The sequence below is a fragment of the Aulonocara stuartgranti genome, assembly GCF_965226115.1.
Source record: "Aulonocara stuartgranti genome assembly, chromosome: 23".
NCBI classification, from domain to species: domain Eukaryota; kingdom Metazoa; phylum Chordata; class Actinopteri; order Cichliformes; family Cichlidae; genus Aulonocara; species Aulonocara stuartgranti.
In genome coordinates this window covers 1,428,634-1,450,063 of record NC_138958.1, presented here as the reverse complement: position 1 = coordinate 1,450,063, position 21,430 = coordinate 1,428,634, and the positions used below count along the sequence as shown (strand labels likewise).

Below are 21,430 nucleotides of genomic sequence, written 5' to 3'. Positions count from 1 at the left end.
AAAAAAGTCTCATAGCAGTGGGGTTAAGGGACCTCCTGAACCTCTTGAGTCCTGCAGTGGAGTGAGATGAACCTCTGCAGCTCCTACTGTGAGGATGCTTAGGCGATCACCAACACCAGCTCCTTGGTGTTGGTGTTCAGCAGAAGACTGTTCTTATTACTGCAGTCAGTTAAATAAATCTATCATAATAAAGTACATTTTAACATAATGACCTTGTGTTTATTTATGTCTTTTAACCATTATTTCAAATTCAAAGAATCCTGTTTTAAACATTTATTAAACTTATAGAATTAAATTTCTGCTAGTTGCTTTTTGTTGCAAAAAAATCTAGTATAATAATATTTAAATTTACATATATTTTTCACGTTTTCCATGCCAATTTTGTGTAATTGCGGAGTTTCCCACTACCCGTGAATGCCTCTTTTTTTAACGTCTCTGCCTGACTCCTGAATCTCCGTCCACTCTCAGCTCGATCCCCACAGGTAAGCGCTGCTTCTCTGTCTTTCTTTTCTGAAATGAAATGTCTATAAGCTGTATGAGGGATTTACCCAGTTGTTGTTAGTGACTTATGAAGCCAGTCGAAGTATAAGTCATGTTAAAGTAACACAATGGCTGCTTTTTTAGTGAAACGTTGTAATTTTACTATTTAAAAGGAGTGTTTGGTATGCTAGCCCTAAGTGCTAACGCCTAGCCTAGCTGCTATAGGCCCAGTGTGAAATTAATATGGTTCATTTGATTGTTTATTACAGTTATTGTGTTGTATTTGGTTCATTCGGTGTGTTAGTGTTTCTGAGTCTGTTAGGGAAGCTGAAGTTAGTTCTCTTCACAAATCAGTCAGTTAAAACGGCCTCATTCTTTCGGTTGTAAGGTAATGAGCCGTCATTTTAGAACCACTGATTAGCTGCTGAAGCAGCAGGGTCGGCAACTTCAAAGGAGCCATTTTACCGCCATTAGCTGTGTCCCAAAACGTCGGCTGCATCTTTCGGAGGACCCGGCCTTCGCGGTCTACGTGGACCGAGAAGGCTGTGAAACTGGACGGTCTAGCCTTCAGATTTGCGTCACCGCTGTCTCGCTGGAGTTTAATAAACTCGGCCGTCTGCTCCTTGCTATTTAAAATATAACAGGACACTGGCGTAAATTCTCGACCGTTTAACGTTTATTGAGCTATGTGAAAATCCCAGAGGAACCCACCGGATGGATTAATAAAGCTTTATTTAATCTAATAATCTAATAACTTTGATCTCAGCCAAACCGATTTACTCCAGAACAAATAAAACACAGAAAAAGGCAAACAATTACATTTTTAAGTTATCAGAGTGACTTGTATATCATGTTTAACCTGAGTAGCGAAAGAGCGGGGGTCTGAACCCCCCTCCCGGCTTGCCATCGAGCCGGTGGGTGACAGACGTCTCTGAAAACGTCGGCACACTTTTGCAAATATGCGATGTCTTGATAAACCAAGCAGATATTTGCAATTTACACCGCTACTTTCTCGCCTAAAAATATGTTAAAAGTTTATGAAATGAAGGACTCATTTGTCGGCCGCATTTGAGACAGCCTTCGTCGACTGGCTGTGACATAATCGGCCTTCAAATGCGGCCTCCGGAGGATGCAGCCGACATTTTGGGACACAGCTTCTGACTGAAAGCCGGGAGAAGAAGAGTCACGTGCCTGTACCGGTGTGTTTTTGTGCTGTGGGTTAATTAACAGAAGGGAGAGAGAGAGTGAGGATGAAACACATAATATAAGAATAATAACATCTCTTAACAAGAAGTTTTTTTTAATTAGGTAATTTTAGTTTTTTAGTTAAATTTTAAGAACTGTTTAACAAACACTTGTTTGTGCAGGTTGTTTTTTTTTAAAATAAAACCTTCACCTGCAGTTCTGTTTAACTTCTCACTTTGTGAAAAACTAACGAAATATAAAAAACGTCTACCTTCAAATAAATAAAATGCAGCAGTGCACCATTAATATTATAAATATGATATGTAGATATTTAAAACAACAGCATATTAAATGATACTGTGTGCAGGTGATAATATTTTTAGGAAGCAGAATTTGAATGCAGACGAACTCAAATGTTGAAGCCTACAAAAATATCATCCAAGCTTTCATTTATGATTGTTCATGCTTTGAAATTGTGATGTCAGAATTTGATAAAGTGTGCAGAGCTAGGTGTAGTAAATCATTGCTTATTAAATCTACTGTGTTATCTAATAGCACCAAACTAATAGAGCTATCACATAACTGAGAAACGTGTGTGGCTTATTATAAATGGATGAAACCACATTTTACCTTAATGAAGACGTAATCTTTAATAAGGTGTAGAAAAAAGAGGTGAGTTGTTTGTTGCTGTGGTAAACAAAGAAGTGTACTGAATCTTTTGGACTACACAGAGTGATGCAGTATTGACTGTGATGCTGATTTGAGTTGTCTTATTCTGTGTTTTTGTGCTTTGTCTTTTGTTACACAGAGTGAAAGAGATCTTTGGTTTTGCCTTTGCTGGTAAGTAAACAGTGATTGTAACTGAAGCAGTATGAACCTGGCATTGCGTAGCACATTTGGCAACTTACATACAGTAGTCTGACTTTTTGTGATATGTTTCCATTTACTGATTGGCAAAAACACAAAGTCATAATGAAAAACTAAGAGAACCAGAGGTGTGAGTGGACATTGTTAGGTACATTACAGCCAGTGTGTCTAATTAGTTTATCACTTATTTGGTGAATATAATGTGTTTTAAAATTAAATAGAAAAGTTGCCAAAAAGGTACACTGCAAAATACATAAATATTCCTAGCAACGGGTACAATGAGAGGACTTTTTAGTGTAAAAATTTAAGACATTTAATTTTAATTACAAAACATGGTGCACCTCTGCTATTGTAACATGTCAATATTTATTTTAAGATTTACATATTCATATCAGACATGATGAGGTTTTCTGTTGCTTCTGATTTATATAATTACTTTGTATCTAACATTTTTAAAAGTTTTGGTTTTCACACTTTACTAGTACTGACCTGTTGTAGAAAATGTTGGAGCCACAAAGCTTCTGTGTAGGAAATATTTGGTATATCCTGCACTTGTGCCAACAAATATTGGTGGCTATTCTTTGTATTTCTGTAGTAAAGAATGCTTTTATTACACTTGCTATAGCCATGTGAGACGCTGCAGTTCATTTATCTCCTCTTTAGACTACAGTAAGTTCATAAAGCCTTAAATAAATTTACTAGTTAATTTATGTCACAGTAAATTGGATTGTGTGTGAAGAGGCTCAACAGTCTGAATCATCAAACAGTGATCTGATGAATTGTTTCCTTTCTCTAGACTGCTGATCTGATCGTCTCAGTCTGGTAAGTAAAGGTTTGTCTGAGGTGCAGTTCTGGGAAATGTTTCTCATTATAGGAGATTCAGTTTAGTGCAGTGAGTCAGCACAGCTCTTGGGAATAATCAGATCATAGAAAAGTCTATGTAAACATTTCCAGACTTACAGATCTCTCTTATCATCATAGTACATTTTTAATTAGGCCCTAATATCGGCCATGCTAAGTTTATTGTAGATTTAGTGGAGTGTGTATTAAACATGCCCCAAATTTGACTGAAAAATGTAGAAACTGCTGTTTAGGAGTCATCTGTCTCCAAATTTTTCATTTTGCCAAAAGTCATACTGAGTAAATTATTTTTTTACTTTTATGTTAACTGCTCCCCAGACATTATGATATACTGTTGTACCAGGTAAGTACACACAGAAATGGGAATTTGAGACCTTTGGGCATTTAGGATCATGTGAGTTGAGTGCATGTGAAGTGTTTAAAGCAGGTGGTCTGAAACTGTCTGCTCTGACTTCATTGTGTGGGTTTAGCTTGACCATATAATGTTTATAGTAAGTTACTATAGCACCATATCTTGGTTTACAGACTCTGTTTGTTTTTATTGTGTTAATAGAATGCGAAAATGTCCTTAGAAATGTTCCACCACCATATGATAAACATTTTTATTCAGTTGAATCTAATAATGTACTGTACAACTCTTCAGTGTGTAATGATATATATGTTCTGTATTTTTCGGACTGTAAGGCGCACTAAATTCTAAGGCACATTAAGCCAAACAAAACAGATAAGTCAAACTTTATTCAACTCATTTACAATAACTCTCAAAATTGTTCAGTTGTAAGACATAAAATACAGAACAATACACTTACTTTTCAGGATTTATGGACTGATGAATGTGGATTGATCAGTTTGAAATCTGCTACATAAGCATGGCTCTCAACAGGTGCCAGGCCCTTATACACACACACCATATTATGTTGAAGCACAGTACGAATTACTCTACGAGGGTGCTGACTATGGTAGCCATGCTCCGACGATACATCAAGTGGTGCTGCTTTGTAGCTTACCAAAGTCATACTAGAACATTTGACAGAGTGCCGTGTACCACATAGAATTGGTTTGAAATCAGTAAGCACAACCATACATAAGGTGCACTGTCTATTTTTGAGAAAATTAAAGGCTTTTAAATGTGCCTTATAGTCTGAAAAATAGGGTAAAGCCAGGTTTATTGGAAGTGTGTCTAATTCCACTTTCTTTCTGTCTTACAGGTGACCTGCTGCAGAAAACCCTCTCCCTCTATCATTAACAAGCCATTAACAAGCAAATTCAGTCTGTCCTATCACTCTCCCTCTCCCTGCTCCATCTTTTTTGACAAGGGATTCTATCTTCTATCATTTCTCCGCCATGTACTCTATCTAATTTTGACAAGCATAAGCCCTAGTTTGACAAGAAACCAAGTTTGACAACAAACCAAGGTTGACAACAAACCAAGTTTTTGGAAATTGAAGTTACCGCAACTTCGACGATCTGTTTTCAGAAATCTGAGAGATCTCTGCTCTCACTGCTCCTTCTTTCCTGTCGTTAAACTCTCTCATATCCACTCATTTTACTGGAAATTACAAGTAAGAAGTTGAATATACAGTACAGTAGAAGTCACTGTAGAAACTATTTACACAGCCCTAAATTTGTCATTTTAATTTTGCATTACACTTTGGAATAAACATTGATTGGCTGTTTGGCTTACAGGTGCAATTACTTTGAGAAATTATATAAAATATACACCTCTTAAAGGTTTATTTGTAATAAGACAATCTGGTTATTTTGTAATATATACATTCAGACTGCTCTATTTAGATAAATATTAAATTAGATTCAAATACATTTTTCAAGTCTGTTTCACTGGCTATAACATTTGACTACAAGTTTAAACTATTATTATTTAAGGACAAACCCTTTTTTTGTCACTCAGTGTAAGTATTCAGTTACAATTGTCATCTAGAGGCTGCCCTGAGAACCCAGACTTCCTGTTTCCTGACTGCTGCAGAACATCCAGCTGAAGAATCCTCATCGCCTGTCATCTGATCACCACCACAGCTCCTTATATTTGCTTTAGATTTTAGATATCTGAAAGATTTACACAAAGTCTACTTTAAAACTAAGAGTTTTATTATAGCCTGTTGATTGATTGTTGAGATTTATTCTGCATATTACTTCACAGAAGTATAGACCTATTCATTAACCAGTCTGGTTAAAAAAAAAAAGTATAATATACAGTTTTTGAAAAAGCTACAATAAAACTTTTTAAAGATCTTTCAATAACTTTTATATTGAGTTTGTATTTAAGTCAGCCTTTTACATCAATTAAACAGTTATAAGAACACTACCATTTGTATAGTTTTACATTTATCCATTTAATAGAAACTTGAGGAGTTTTTCAGTGTTTACAGGTTGATTTTTGTATACATTTGTGTATAAATACATATAAGGTCCAGTTTGTACTTGCACAAAATGCCAAGGAAAGGTCAAAGGTCACAGTCCCAGAAGCTTAGATGGCAAAAGCAGAAGGAACAGGTAAATCTTTCTCAGACCGGTGAGCAGGTAAAGGTGTCTGTTACAAGTATTCCCAGTCCAGAAGTGCAGCTCAGCGTTCAGACAGCCGCAGTGTCTTATGCAGATGTGGTAAAGAGAGGTGTTTGCTCATCATCGGTGCCAAATGCTAAAGTACAGCAGGTAATCCAGACTGAACCCCAGCTAACTGTGCAAACGCAGCATGATGGAGAAGCTCCAGGACCGTCTCATGTACAGGTTACAAACAGTGAAAGTCGTCCACGAGTGAGTAGCATCTGTGCATCCCGAAGCCAGGCCAATGTTAAGTATGGAAAGTACCGGAATCAGCAATGCATGGCGAACAGTTTGGTTTTCCTGTCATTCTTACACGAGGATGAATTCATTACCAGAGCAGATCTTAACCGTGTGTTGGACAAAGGCCATGCCGTGTATTCAGATGCCAGAAAGAGGTTTGTGAACAGCGTGTTTCTAGCCTGTGATGAACTTCCCACTGTGATCATCAGCCGCAGATACGAGTATCAAGTCGACATGTCTCAGTTTGCTCTTTATGGCACATTTGACGGTACAGATCATCTTCCGAGCCTTGAACAGGGACTACAGTGTTTGGCTTCAGACATTTGCTATGCTTTGCTAGTCATGGGAGGAACAGCCATTGCAGTTTCCAGGCTGACTTCAGGTGAATACGCATATTTTGATCCTCACCCACGTAAGTCTACAGGAATGCCATTGTCGCTAAGTGTAAGTGGTGGAACTGCAGTTATGTTAAAATTCACACGTCTTAACGACATGATTGACAGGATCAAACGTTTGTACCGAATGTGTAGCATCGCACCAACCTGCACTTATGAACTACAGCCTGTTGAGTTCCACAGTGAAAACGTTGCTGACCAAAGAAATGCTGATGAAAACAGACAAACAGCTACAACTGTTCCAGCACCAGCTTTAAATGAACCTAAATTTGAAACCCCCAAATCCACTGAGAAAACACAGAAAACTATGGCCGACACTTTAGCTACTGAAGTGATGTCATCCAGAGTGGATTATTCAAATGAGCCAGCTGCTGAGCTGAACAATTCTGATTATTTAGAAATAGAAACCTCTGCATCTTCTGTAAGAGACACTCAGGTAACAAAAGATTCTGTTCCTCTGAATGATTTAAACACTGCCTCCTGTTTAACTATGACAACAGATGAACTCTCACATAAACTGTTGAAGCATAATAAACAGCAAAGGAGAAAGATTAGGAGACGACTGTTGGTCCAAGAAAAACTACCACAGAGAAGGGAAAATCAGAAAAAGAAAGAAAGACAGATGTACGCTTTTGATGAAAGCTTTAAGGCAAAGAAAAAAGATTCTAGCAGAAAGTCTCATGATCCTGATCACAGACAGAAGAAGAGTGTGTACAAAAATAATCTGTGTAAACTCAATGCTACATATAGAGAGAAACAGAGAGAACATTTTAGAAAAATCTATAGAGATAGTGCTAAAATTAGAGAGAGAAAAAGAGAACGTGTCATAAGGATGTATAAAGAAGATTCTTTATTCAGAGAAAAGCAGAAGGAACGTATAACAAGAACATATAGAGAATCTCCCATTTTTCGAGAAAAGCAGAAGGAACGTATAACAAGAACATATAGAGAATCTCCCATTTTTCGAGAAAAGCAGAAGGAACGTATAACAAGAACATATAGAGAATCTCCCATTTTTCGAGAAAAGCAGAAGGAACGTATAACAAGAACATATAGAGAATCTCCCATTTTTCGAGAAAAGCAGAAGGAACGTATGAGAAAAACATATAAAGAATCTTATAGACAATCTCCTATATTCAAAGAACAGCAGAAGGAACGTATAAGAAGAAATTACAGAACTTGTGCTGGATTCAGAGAGAAACATAAAGCTTACATGAGGTCATATGTTTCTAACCTATATAAAGAAAGTGTAGAATTTAGACAGAAAAAAAAATGTTACATCACTAAACGTTATGGAGAAGAGAGACAATTTCAGCAGCAACACAAGGACAATATGAGAGAACGAATGAGAGTAAAATATTGGAACAGTATTTCTTTTAGACAGATGCATAATATCAGATGTGCAATGAAAATAAAAAGAAAATATCGTCAGATGCATCGACCAGCTGACAGTTTACAGTGTCATCCAGAGAACACTTTAATGAATGAGGCCATATCTCGTTTCAGATCAAACATTAAGTCAGCACCATCTTATGTTTGTACTGTTTGTCTAAAAGCTTCTTTTCCTAATCAGGTGAAAATCTGCAAAAGAGAAAATTACTCAAAACACCAAATTGTAGCTCAGCAGTGTCTAACTGGTAAATTTGTTCATGTGTGTGATGAAGCATGTCATGATCACTGCAGCTTTCCTGTTGAGAGAAAAAAGGAGTATATCTGTCACACGTGTCACAGTTCCCTCAAAAGTGGACGCATGCCAAGACTTGCTGCTGTCAACGGTTTAGAACTGCAGGATATTCCAGCTGAACTGTGCGATCTCAACATTCTGGAGAGACATCTGATTGCCAAATGCATACCATTTGCTAAGATTATTCCACTTCCAAAGGGCAGACAGAGACTCATACGTGGTAATGTGGTGTGTGTACCATCTGAGGTCCAACAAACAGTTGACAGTTTACCGAGGATCAGAAGCCAATCACAGATCATGAGGATAAAGCTGAAAAGACGACTGTGCTACAAAGGCCATCAGCTGTTCCAGACTGTCACCTGGTCTAAACTCATTCAAGCCCTGCGTAAACTCAAACAAATTCATCCACAGTACACAGATATTATTATCAGAGATGATGCATTGCTTTGTGATCCAACGTTACCTGATGATGACAGCAGTGATGAAGCCAGCATGGGAAGTGATGATTATGATGAAGCAGATTTAATGGAAATTGACAACTATGAAAAAGATGCCCTTTTGTGCGAAAGTGAGTCTGAAAGTGACCAAGCTATTAATATGCAATCCTGTGATGAACAACCAGAGGAACAAAATCCAGATGAACCAGAAAGTGATTTGAACAATGGAGGTTTTGCTCTAGAAAGTTGTCTGCAGCCTGTTGACATTTCAGAAGAGATTCTCTGTTTCACTGATAACACATATTGTGTGGCTCCTGCAGAAAGAAACAATCCTGTTAGCTTCTTCAGAACTCCTCATTTGGAAGCCATGGCATTTCCTGTGCAGTTTCCTACTGGTCAGAATACACTGGATGAAAAGAGACTTCTTAAACTCACACCAAGTGCTTACTTCAAGTCAAGGCTTTTCAACATTGATGCAAGATTTGCTAAAGACACAAATTACCTGTTTTTCTCACAGTTTGTCACTGAAATACATTTGGCTAATTCCAGCATGACAATACAGCTAAGGAAAGGTAAAACTATGACCAAAGATGGACGCAAAATCACATCGGGAATGTTACAAAGTAAGACAGAAGTAGAGAAGCTGGTAAGAAATAAAGATGCAATCAGATTTATGCAGCCACTCAGAGGAACTCCAGCTTACTGGCAGAAAACTACCAAAGATTTATTCAGTATGATTCGTCAAATAGGAACACCTCAGTTCTTTGTCACTTTCTCTGCTGCTGAGATGAGATGGCCTGAAGTGATTCAAGCAATAAAGAGACAGCAAGGTGAAGAGGTTGATTTTGAAGCCCTGGACTGGTCAGAAAAGTGTGAAATTCTAAGATCAAATCCAGTAACCACCATGCGAATGTTTGATAAACGTGTTGAGGCTTTGTTCAGAGATTTGCTTTTTTCTCCTGCACAGCCCCTTGGTGAGATCATTGATTACTTTTACAGAGTTGAGTTCCAGCACAGAGGTAGTCCACATATACACATGTTGCTGTGGATTCGAGAAAAGGTAGAAGCAGATGTGGATGATGACCAAACTGTCTGTGACTTTGTGGACAGATACATCTCAGCTCAACTCCCTGATCCAGAAAAACAACCTGAACTGCACAAAAAAGTCTCTGAACTACAAAAGCACAGCAAGAACCACACAAAGACATGCTTTAAGAGTGTGAACTCTGGTTGTAGATTTGGGTTTCCAAAACCACCATCCACAAGAACAATGATTGTGAGACAGGATGAGGATTCAGACACTGAAGCTGCAAAAGCCAAACTCAGACCTTTGTTGAACCTGCTGAAGGAACCTGAAGCTGCTTCCCTCACCATAGAGCAGATTCTGTCACGATGCAACTTGACAATGAATGAGTATGAACAATGCCTCCAAGACATAAACAAGAAAACAGCTCTGATTCTGAAACGTGACCCAAAGGACTGTTGGATCAACAATTACAACCCAGACCTGCTTGAAGCCTGGAACTCTAATTTAGATGTCTCATTCATTTTGAATGCCTATTCATGTGTAGAATACCTCTGTAAATATATAACAAAGAAAGAATCTGGCCTCTCTGAATACCTGAAGACAGTTATCGATAACTCTGATAAGAACACCGTCAATGAATGTGATGAAATGAGAGCTGTGATGCAGGCTTACTCAAAAAAGAGAGAGATCAGCGCACAGGAGTGTGTGACTCGAGTCTGTGGCCTAAAAATGAAAAAATGTTCCCGCAGTGTTGTATTTGTACCAACAGATGATAACCCAGTAAAAATGAGTCGGCCCATGAGCTTCCTGGAAAGCACAACACATGACAGCTGTAATATTTGGATGACAAGTTTGAGTGATAAATACAAATGCAGACCTGAGACCCCAGAATATGAGGAAATGTCGCTGGCTGATTTTGCTGCCCTGTGCCGGTTGGTGAGTGGTCCAAATGAAGGAAAAGATGTGCTTCCTCTTCTAAACCAGCTTGGATTTGTACAAAGGCGAAAGAATGATAAACCAGCTATAATCAGGTATTACCACTGTTCACAGGAAAAAGATCCTGAGCAATATTATGGTCGACTGTTGAGACTTTACCTTCCACACAGATCAGAGCAGGAACTGAAACCACAATGTTTCCAAACCTATCAGTCCTTCTACAACTCGGGTTTTGTGCGACTTCCATGTTCAGACCACAGTGAGTCTGTGAAACGGATTGTGAAAAGAAATAAAGACAAGTATGAGAAGAACTCTGAGGATATTGAGAGTGCACTGGAAGAGTTTGAACAAAATAGGGATGTTGTGATCGATGAATGGTGTAATCTTGCTCCTGAATCTGAAGTTGTGAGGCTGCAATGTGATGAGAATCTTCCTGAGAGACATTCTGATGATGAGAACGAACAGGAGAATGTCCCCGACTACAGTCGTCAGTCTGATGCTGTAACAGAGATCAGAGCCATCAGAGAACAACCTGCAGTCGATCCAGCCGTGGTACGTGTAATGTATCAGAATCTGAACCAGAAGCAGGCCTGCGTGTTCTATACTATAAGAGACTGGTGTATTCAGCGAGTTTGTGGTTTGAACCCAGATCCATTTTTCTTCTATATCAACGGTGGTGCAGGAACTGGAAAGTCACATCTGATTAAATGTATTCACTCTGAAGCATCAAAGATCCTGACCAGACTGCCTGCTAATGCAGAAGAAGCTGACATATCAAATCCAACTGTTTTACTTACTTCATTTACCGGGACAGCAGCTTTTTCTATCAATGGCTCTACATTACATTCTCTACTGAAACTACCCAGGAGTCTGAAACCACCCATTCAAGGACTTGGTAACCAACTGGATGAAGTCAGATCTGAGCTGATGAATGCAGAAATTATTGTTATTGATGAGATTTCAATGGTTTCAAAACCCCTTTTTGCCTATGTGGATGCAAGACTGAAACAAATCAAAGGCACTCAGAGACCTTTTGGTGGAATGTCAGTTTTAGCTGTTGGAGATTTTTACCAGCTGCCACCAGTGCGACAGTCTAAACCTCTCTGCGTTTACGATCCAGAACAGATTGACCTATGGCAGGAACATTTTCAGATGATCACTCTAACCGAGATCATGCGTCAGAAAGATGATGTGGCCTTTGCAGAGATGCTGAACAGGATTAGAGTGAAAGAAAAGACGGATGAACTTTCTCAGTGCGACAGAGATTTGTTGTCACAGGCTGTGACTGCACCAGAAGAATGTCCAACTGAGGTCTTACACATTTATGCCACCAACAAGAATGTGGAATCCCATAACACAGATACCCTGAAGAAGCTTCATTCAAACATCATAATCATCACTGCAGACGATTTCCAGAAGGATAAACGTACAGGCAGAATGGAACGAAGAGACAAACCATTTACAGGTGGGAGAAATGATTTACCTGACACTCTGAATGTTGCTGAAGGAGCTCGAGTCATGCTGACCAGAAACTTGGACACACTAAACGGTTTAGTCAACGGTGCTTTTGGTATACTGGTAAAGGTGGTGAGATCTGAAAATGATGGACACATAATCAAACTGGGGCTCAGAATGGACAACCGGCAGCCTATGAGACACAACCGCAGTGCTAATGCAGCATCTGATAATCTGGTTTACATTGAGAGAGCAGAGGAGAGTCTGAAGTTTAAAGGAGCGGTACGCAGACAGTTTCCTGTAAAGCTAGCATTTGCCTGCACAATTCACAAAACTCAGGGTCTTACAACACAGACAGCTGTAGTTTCAATGAAGAACATTTTTGAACCAGGTATGGCTTATGTTGCTCTCAGCAGGGTGACGTCTCTCAGTGGACTCTATTTGCAGGACTTGGATGAGAAAAAGATTTACTCCAATCCCGAGGTAACTGCAGCACTCCAAACCATGAGACAAGCCAGCGTTGAGGAAATGATGCCTCTTCTTCAGGTCAGAGAAACAGCCAGCAGACCTGACACTCTTACACTGATCCATCACAATACGGAGGGTTTGCCATCTCACATCAGTGACATCAAGAGTCATCATGAAATGTGTTTAGCAGATGTTTTGTGTCTCACAGAGTCTCACCTCCAAGGCTCCTTTGTTGCAGACAGTCTTCATTTGGACGGCTACACCATGTTCAAACGCAACAGACATGTGTCCTACACAAACTTTCCTCACATGGCCAGCAGAAGTGGTGGTGGAGTTGTTGTGTATTTGAGGAATCATTTTCAGGTTCAGGTAAAACAGTATCTGCATAATGTCACTGATCTTGAGTTTTTAGTGTTGAAAGTTCAGGCTCCATTCCCTGCACTCATTGCTGTTGTGTACAGACCCCCTGACTACAGTTTGACACCATTCATGCAAAACCTGGTAAGTCTTTTAGATTCCCTTGAAATAATGGACTGTCACCCAATCATTGTGTGTGGAGATTTTAATGAGAACCAGTTGCAGAGTGGAAGAAAACAGATTCTGGAGCAGTTTCAGTCGAGAGGGTATTCACAGCTGATCACTTCTGCCACTACAGACAAGAACACCCTGCTTGACCTCATTTTTATTTCTCAGCCAGATCAATGTCTCCATTCCGGTGTTCTGAGATCATACTACAGTTACCACAACCCTGTGTTTTGTGTCCTGTCCTCGAGCCAATCATGAAGTCGTCTGGTGAGTTTTGAAACAATTACAGATCATGTTTGTTACAGAGTTTACTGATTGTAGAGTATGAAAAATATTTTTCATTGGAAAAAATTGTCTTCCCTACTCTGTCTGTAAGAAGACCCTTTCTTATTGCAATGTTATTAATCATGTCACCAAATCATGGCTGTACTTCATGCAGAGCCGGGAGATCTGCTTTCTGTTATCATGCACCTCAGATCTGAAATATACTGCATTAAACGGACATAATTTATTTTTTATTCTCATGTTTTAAATGACTAAATCTACTTATACATTTTTTCATGGATGTTAATTGTCATCTCCTTTTTTGATACTTTTTTTACTCTGACGTATGTATCTCAACAAACGAGACCTTCCCCTCCAAGATGCTTTCAAATATGAAATAGTAAATAAATAAATCACAGATAAATGCAGGTATTTATTATGGGTCACATGAATAAATACAGACAATTATATTTTCTTGATTATAGTAAATTTTGTAGAATCAAATGTTTTTTGGATGAATGAGGTTTTGCTTATCATGTTTTACAGGTAAAAAATGTTAAAAGTTTTAAACTATCTTTAGGCTACCAGAGATGTCTATAATTATACATTATGTAGAGAAAAACATTTTCACAGCTTACAGAATTTGTATAAAAACTGATACATGGAAAGTTTCTGCATCAATTTTCTGACTTGGCCTTTATCCGGGTGGGTTTGGGTTTGGGTGGATAAAGGCCAAGTCAGAATTCTCTGAGCAGCTGGAAAAAGCTGCTAATAAACAAAGACATCAGAAAGCGGGGGCTTTAGGTGTAGCCCCCGCTTTCTGACGCACTAATTAGATTTAGTAACTGACACCCCATACCAGCATTATATAGACACTTGGGGGCTGAGATGGGTGGGTGGGGAGGGGGGGTGGGTGGTGTTAAAAGCACTTTATGTTTTGTAGATGTATTTTTTTCAGACAGGGCACACACAGTCCTGTTTCCTTTGTGGGAAAACCTTCAAACTTCACCATCCTCAGCTGAAACAACAACATCTTAACACCATCTTCATGAACTGCTGAGCCAAACCTGATCCATCAGTGCTGGACTGCACAGATAACTACATGCCACACAGAGACTGCTGTTTTATGAACTGCCATACCAGTATGTCTTCAATGGAGAAGATGACACACCCATCACCTGACCTCCTGCCTGATCTGGAGACCATCATGATGCTGCCACACTACACACCTCTGAGACCATGAATGATGACTCCTACTGAGGAAACTGTATTTCCTGTCAGAGATGCTCAGTGATCCTCAGAGCAGAGAGAGGTATGATTCTTTATCTTTGATAAAAAATGTCAGTGTTTTTAATTCAATTAATTAATTAAAATCCTGTTTAGTGCATAAATAATTCCACACTCAAATGATTATACTTGTTGACACTTTTTGAGTTTTAATTCACATTATGGATTACAAATCTATGCTTTTTCTACTCTGTCTCTCTGTGCAGGTATTGCTGTCTTCTGAGTTCTTCAGTGTCCCAACTGAGACATTCAAACCTCATTGCAGAGCTCATGTCTTTCCTCACCATCATGTGAGTGTGAGATTGCTCTGGATTCTGGTTATGTGGCCTGCAGCACCTATAAGGTATTTCAACATTGTTCATTGCATAACTTATTTGTAGTTTTTAGGCCTTAACAAAAATAAAATGTTCCTTTTTCTGTATTTTTTAGAACAAGCTCGTCCAGTGTGCCTGCATTCCAGCTTCTTAGACTCTACTCAAGTGGACAGAGTATCAGTGTTTGGCCACTCTTACAGACACTTCTGTCAACTCACTGCTACTGATCAGGCACCTGACTCCAGGAAGACAGAGGGCTGCAAGCCTGTCATCGTTTCCAGTGTGGCTTTGTATTCTTGGGGTAGCATCAGATTTTTCCCACAAATATTCAAAGGTAACACTTATTTTAAGCGTAGTTATTAAGTCAAAAGTCTTCCCTTGTGTTAATTTTATTTTTTTTATTTGTTTTTGTTTTCTTTTAGATTTATGTGCAGTGATCGGATGTGGTGGAGCTTTGTTAACTGTGTGGAAAACATCTGTTTGTGATGATATTTACAATGAGGCTTTAAGGTGACAGTTTCCATGTAATTTCAATCCTTTTACTAAGCAAAAACATGTTTGCAATTAACATATTTTTTTCAGTTTTGTCTTTTGGATTTATGGTTAACATTCCTCTGTGACAGCAAATACTAAACTGGTCCAAGTAACCAGCATATCATTGGTCAAAGGCAAAAAGGACCACATGTCACGCTAGCAATGAATTATTGACTGTGTTTGTGTCACCAGATTTAACAAACAATATCAGACATATGAAACTGAACTCTGGATTAATGTGCAGATTTTTTTTGTGTTTTTTTTATTGTTGAATAATTATTTTGTAGAACAAACCCAATCTATTTACCCAAACAATGTAACTTGTTTGGGTAAATAGTGGATTAATATATCTAAGTCTATAAGTATAGCAAGCTGAATTCATACAGACACACAGCTCTAAATCCTGGATTGTAGGATGTACAAAAATGATCATGTGATTATTATGGACATTTAAATAACTATATCTATTGAACCATTATATGTATTCTTTTTAGAAATTACACAATCTCAAAATGTGAAAAAAGAAAGTGTTTAAGAGAATAAATAATGTGTGTTTGTATGAATCCTGCCTTAGTATGGGGTGTCAGTAACTACATTAGTATAGAGTAGGTCTAACAGTGGTTTTCCACATCTGCTCTAATACAGCGGTCCCCAAACTTTTTTGCGCCATGGACCGGTTTATGCCCGACAATATTTTCATGGACCGGCCTTTAAGGTGTCGCGGATAAATATAACAAAATAAAACTAGTACCGGTACCGAAAAAAAGAAAATTTATTCATAACACACGTCAAAAGACCCAGGAAAACCGAGTAAACGATAAAAACGATAACAAAATAACGCTGAAAACCGATAAAAACCCTGAAAACGATACATTTCACACCTGAGCCTCATCTCTCGCGGCCCGGTACCAAACGACTCACGGACCGGTACCGGTCCGAGGCCCGGGGGTTGGGGACCGCTGCTGTAATATATATAGATAATGGGTCAGACATATAAAGTCATTTTGAAAAGTTCATAAAGGTCACATCCATTTATATGTGTTCCTCTTTATCATTTTATATCAGGTCACACAGCTGACTTGAGTTTTGATCAGAGTAGAACCATAACATTCATGCTAATGGTTCTACTGTTTACAGTTACTTTATGATGGATTTCAGCCTGGTCACAGCACTATGTGAAAAGCTGTTAGAGGTAAAGTTAAGCCAATTAATACCTCATCATAAGTCACTCTCTAACGCAAAGCAGTGATTATTTTTCACTGTAATTTATTCCACAACGATGTTCTTTATTTGATCCTTGTTTCTTTAAATATGCAAATCGATTGTTCAGCTGTGTGACTCTCCACACCTCAAATATATCACAATGTGGACTTCATTTTGACAGTATTTTGTAGATTGGTACCATATTTATCATCAAATCAGGAAACTGTAAACTAATTGAAAAAATTAAGCTTATGAAAATTTTAATGTGGCATAGGAACATGTTGTTTATCCTTGCCAAATGGTATTTACACAAAACTCCAGCAAATCAGAGGATATATTTTTGTCTCTCACTTGCTATATATGTGTATATTTTTGCAGTTAATAGCCTATCATGTGTCTGCGCATCTTAGGGCCATAAACATAAACATGGCAAACAAGGATATGTTCACAATTCCAACAGATGCTTCAATTGTTTGTATAGATTTTAGATCAATTTGATTTGCATTTTCTATTAATATTTTTCTGTTTGTCCCAAATGGTATTTTTATTTCTTTATGCCATTATTGTAATCATTGGAAACAACTGAGTAAATATTTTGTATCATATGTTTCTAAAAATATTTGAATGTTCTACTTTTCTACTACTGGTTTTCTACTTTCTAAACTTTCTGCCACTTTTTGGCATTTCAATAACATTATTTTTGGGTGTTTTAATCTCTGACCGCAGCATCTTGTGCATTTATTACCTAAATGTTGTTTGTGTGGGTCTTGCCTTTGTTATGTTTTTTTGCCATTTTTAGATTTCACCAGCTGTGCAAACTCGCAATTTTACCTTGGTTTTGTTCCACATTAGTTTATCTGCCGGCACGTTTTCTTCCTTTTCTAATGTTTTTGGTAATTTTTCACAGTTAAACAAGTAACTTTGAGGTTACTTCAGCATTTTCAGCTGTTATCTGTTGACAGTTTTGCCTAATTATTACATTTCTGCAAATTTCTAGCAGTTCTGATAAGTTGTAATATTTCTGCCAAGTTTTTAATTTTCTACTAAATTATATTATTTCTGCTAGGTTACACTACTTTTGTTTGTTATGTTATGTTAAGTTATGTTATTCTAAATTATTGCATTTCTGCTAAGTTATTACATTTTTCTTAACTTGATATTGTTCTGCAAAGTTATTAAAATTTCAGCAACTTTTTAAACACTGACTTTGATTTCTTCAGCTTCTTCAGCTATTTTCAACTATTTTCAGCAGACAGCTTCAGCTTTACAGTTTCCTCTAAGTGATTGCAGTTCTGCTAAGTTATTACATTTTAGCAAAGTTCTTTTGCTTCTGCAAAGTTTTTACAATTTCTGCAACTTTTCAGCTTTTTCAGCTACTTTTTGCAGACAGCTTCAGCTTTAAGCATCCACACTGCATTTTCGCAGGAAATGCAAATTTTTCTAGTTATTATTATTGTGTGGATGCTTTAAGCATCCACACTATTGAGTTCCTGTTTCTCTTTATTCTTTATTATTATTCTAGTTGCTTCCGTACACTTTTTGGCACTTAACTACTTCCACAATTTTCAGCCGATTTTCACCGTTCAAATTTTAAACTATTCTGCTATTTCTGCTAATTTACGCTACGATTTTTGCTATTTTTAACTATTATACTTTTTAAAATATTAAGCTTTTTTCCTTTAATTTGTCCCATTGAAATGAATGGGAAACTTCTGCAATTCTGCTAAAATTTGCTTGTTTTTGAAACTTAACTACTTCCTCATATTTTCACCTAGAACAACCATTCAAACTTTAAAATGTTCATAAATTATTGGGCTATTCAGGTATGATTCAGCTTTTTCAAATCTTTTACTGTTTTACTTTTATGCCTCTTAAAGTTTTGAGTTGCAAAATTGTGATTTTTCACAAAATACATGCGTTGTTATGGTTGCTATGCTCTTGGCTTCCAGTGTGCCACTGAAGGTTTTGCAATTTTCACTTCATGTCCGAACAACTTCTTGCTACTTGCTCAATTTTCACTCAACTTCCACAAATTATACATCAAAACGTAGGTATTTTTGCTGGCTTTCAGAAAATGTCACTATCATTGTTGTGGGATTTATAGAATTTTTGCAAATCTCCTCAGACCAACACAAGGTCTCAAAACTCTCCATATAAAGTCAATGGAGAGCTTGTTCAAAATCATCGCTGGATTTCTGTAATGAGAGGCATATTCGAATCGTCATATCTCCTTAACGAAGCGACTTTAAGACATGAGGCTTGTCCCCGAATATCTTCAGACACCCCTGACGCTCACAATTCAAGAATTTCTTTCTCACCTATTACCGTTCTGAAATGAGTTGGACTTGTTTGAGGGTAGGAAATTCGTCCTTCGCTCAGATTTCTTCAGATTTCAAACTGTGGAAATGAACCACTTTTTTCTCTCGTCATAACTTTTTGTTGGATTTCCACAGAGACCTGAAAATTTCCATGATTGTTCACCAAAGCCTGCTGTCTCTTACGGTGAAAGAATGATATCGATACTCCAAATAGATTTCGAGTTACAAAGCGTTGTTTGAGGGCAAGTCAAGGCAGTTTTTTCTTCGCTCTACTCAGTTATGGTGCATTAGAAGTCAAATATCTTTAATAATTCATATTTTAATGATAAATTGTAAACACTGGAAGATTCCCCCATCTCTTCTGAACAAAACGGTGTAAGAATGACCGCTCTAGCCCCTACGGTTTGGAAATTATGGTCATTTGTTTGAGGGGAGTCCTCACTATGAGAAATAGGCTGCAATAATCCTGTGCATCTCTGTGCTGCGTGTGTAAAAAGAGGCACCTGTTTTGGCGGGAAAACGTAAACAGCCACTCTGATTGGTGGATTTAAATTCGGCAGCTCTCTCCCTCTGTGTGTGTGTGTGTGTGTGTGTGTGTGTGTGTGTGTGTGTGTGTGTGTGTGTGTGTGTGTGTTTAGTGGGAGAGAGAGGACCCTGCCCTTATTTGGCAGCATGTCATTGTAGGATTTAAATTGAATATAGTTAGACTGGTTGACTGGATTAGAGCCTGTGTTTGTGTGTCCCTCTGTGCATTTGTGTTTCAATAAGTTATTACTATTCTGCTAAATCATAGTATTTCTGGTACTTTTCGGTACTTGTGCTAAATACAGTGTTTCTGCTAAATCATACTATTTCTGCTTTTCATAGGATTTGTGCCTAACATAGTATTTCTGCTAAATTATAGTATTTCTGCTTTTTATCGGATTTGTGCCTAACATAGTATTTCTGCTAAATTATAGTATTTCTGCTTTTTATACTATTTGTTCTAAATTATAGTATTTCTGCTTTTTATAGGATTTTTGCCTAATATAGTATTTCTGCTTTTTATAGGATTTGTACCTAATATAGTATTTCTGCTTTTTATACTATTTGTGCCTAATATAGTATTTCTGCTAAATTACAGTATTTCTGCTTTTTATACGATTTGTGCTAAAACATAGTATTTCTACTAAATGTAGTATTTATGCTTAATCATACTATTTCTGCTTTTTATGGGATTTGTGCCTAATATAGTATTTCTGCTTTTTATAGGATTTTTGCTCAAACATAATATTTCTACTAAATGTAGTGTTTATGCTTAATCATCCTATTTCTGCTTTTTATAGGATTTGTGCTTAATATAGTATTTCTGCTAAATTATAGTATTTCTGCTTTTTATAGTATTTGTGCTAAAACATAGTATTTCTACTAAATGTAGTATTTATGCTTAATCATAGTATTTCTATATATTTCTATATATTTCTGCCAGGTCCCCAGGCAGCCAATCCTCTGTGAGGACTTAGACATTCAAATTTTCAAATCAGGGCCTGCACGGTTTCCCAGCCAATCATATATGTGTCCTGAGGCATTCAAATTTGCATATTGGGGCCTTCATGGCTTCTAAGCCAGCCAATCATATCTGAGGGCTGAGGAATTCAAATCCACAAATCAGGGCCTGCACAGCTTCCCAGCCAGCCAATCATGTATGTGGGCTCCAGGTATTCAAATTTGCATATTGGGGAATTCGTGGCTTCTAAGTCAACAAGTCATCCATGTCATATATCTCTAAAAATTCATATTTTAATGATAAATTGTCAACACTTGAAGATTCCCCCATCTCTTCTGAACAAAACGGTGTAAGAATGACCGCTCTAGCCCCTATGGTTAGGAAATTATGGTCATTTGTTTGAGGGGAATCCTCACTATGTGAAATAAACTGAAAGAAGCAGGTCTATGTCTCTGTGCTGCGTGTGTAAAAAGATGCACCTGTTTTGGCGGGAAAACGTAAACAGCCTCTCTGATTGGTGGATTCAAATTCAGCAGCTCCCAGGCTGACCTAGAAACTTAGTCCTCTCTCCCTGTGTGTGTGTGTGTGTGTGTGTGTGTGTGTGTTTAGTGGGAGAGAGAGGACCCTGCCCTTATTTGGCAGCATGTCATTGTAGGATTTAAATTGAACATAGTTAGACTGGTTGACTGGATTAGAGCCTGTGTTTGTGTGTCCCTCTGTGCATTTGTGTTTCAATAAGTTATTACTATTCTGCTAAATCATAGTATTTCTGGTACTTTTCGGTACTTGTGCTAAATACAGTATTTCTGCTAAATCATACTATTTCTGCTTTTCAAAGGATTTATGCCTAATATAGTATTTCTGCTAAATTATAGTATTTCTGCTTTTTATAGGATTTGTGC

General features: G+C 37.7%; 2 protein-coding genes and 1 long non-coding RNA gene across 10 annotated transcripts in view; all 3 read left to right on the top strand.

Annotated features, from left to right (window-relative positions):
• The window catches only part of loxl5a (lysyl oxidase-like 5a), a 56,629-nt gene that overhangs the window by 24,020 nt on the left and 11,179 nt on the right, over positions 1-21,430 (top strand). The window lies entirely within an intron of this gene.
• On the top strand, positions 2,294-5,694 carry LOC309700446. Its single transcript, XR_014274671.1, has 3 exons — positions 2,294-2,505; positions 3,329-3,354; positions 4,602-5,694. It is a non-coding gene; the product is annotated as an uncharacterized lncRNA (long non-coding RNA).
• On the top strand, positions 7,608-15,189 carry LOC309700444 (uncharacterized protein). 7 transcript variants are annotated; one of them, XR_014274668.1, is made up of 5 exons: positions 7,608-13,098; positions 13,291-13,389; positions 14,345-14,698; positions 14,880-15,016; positions 15,103-15,189. XR_014274668.1 is itself a non-coding variant. In XM_082523954.1 (3 exons), the coding sequence occupies exons 1-2, from the start codon at positions 7,684-7,686 to the stop codon at positions 12,944-12,946; spliced, it is 5,133 nt and encodes a 1,710-aa protein (XP_082380080.1). In that variant the 5' UTR covers positions 7,615-7,683; the 3' UTR covers positions 12,947-12,966; positions 13,059-13,137. The 7 variants fall into 7 exon arrangements, 4 of the variants coding, with proteins under 4 accessions (XP_082380078.1, XP_082380080.1, XP_082380081.1 ...); XR_014274669.1 differs by having other exon boundaries at positions 7,608-13,389; XR_014274670.1 differs by having other exon boundaries at positions 7,608-13,389; positions 14,330-14,698.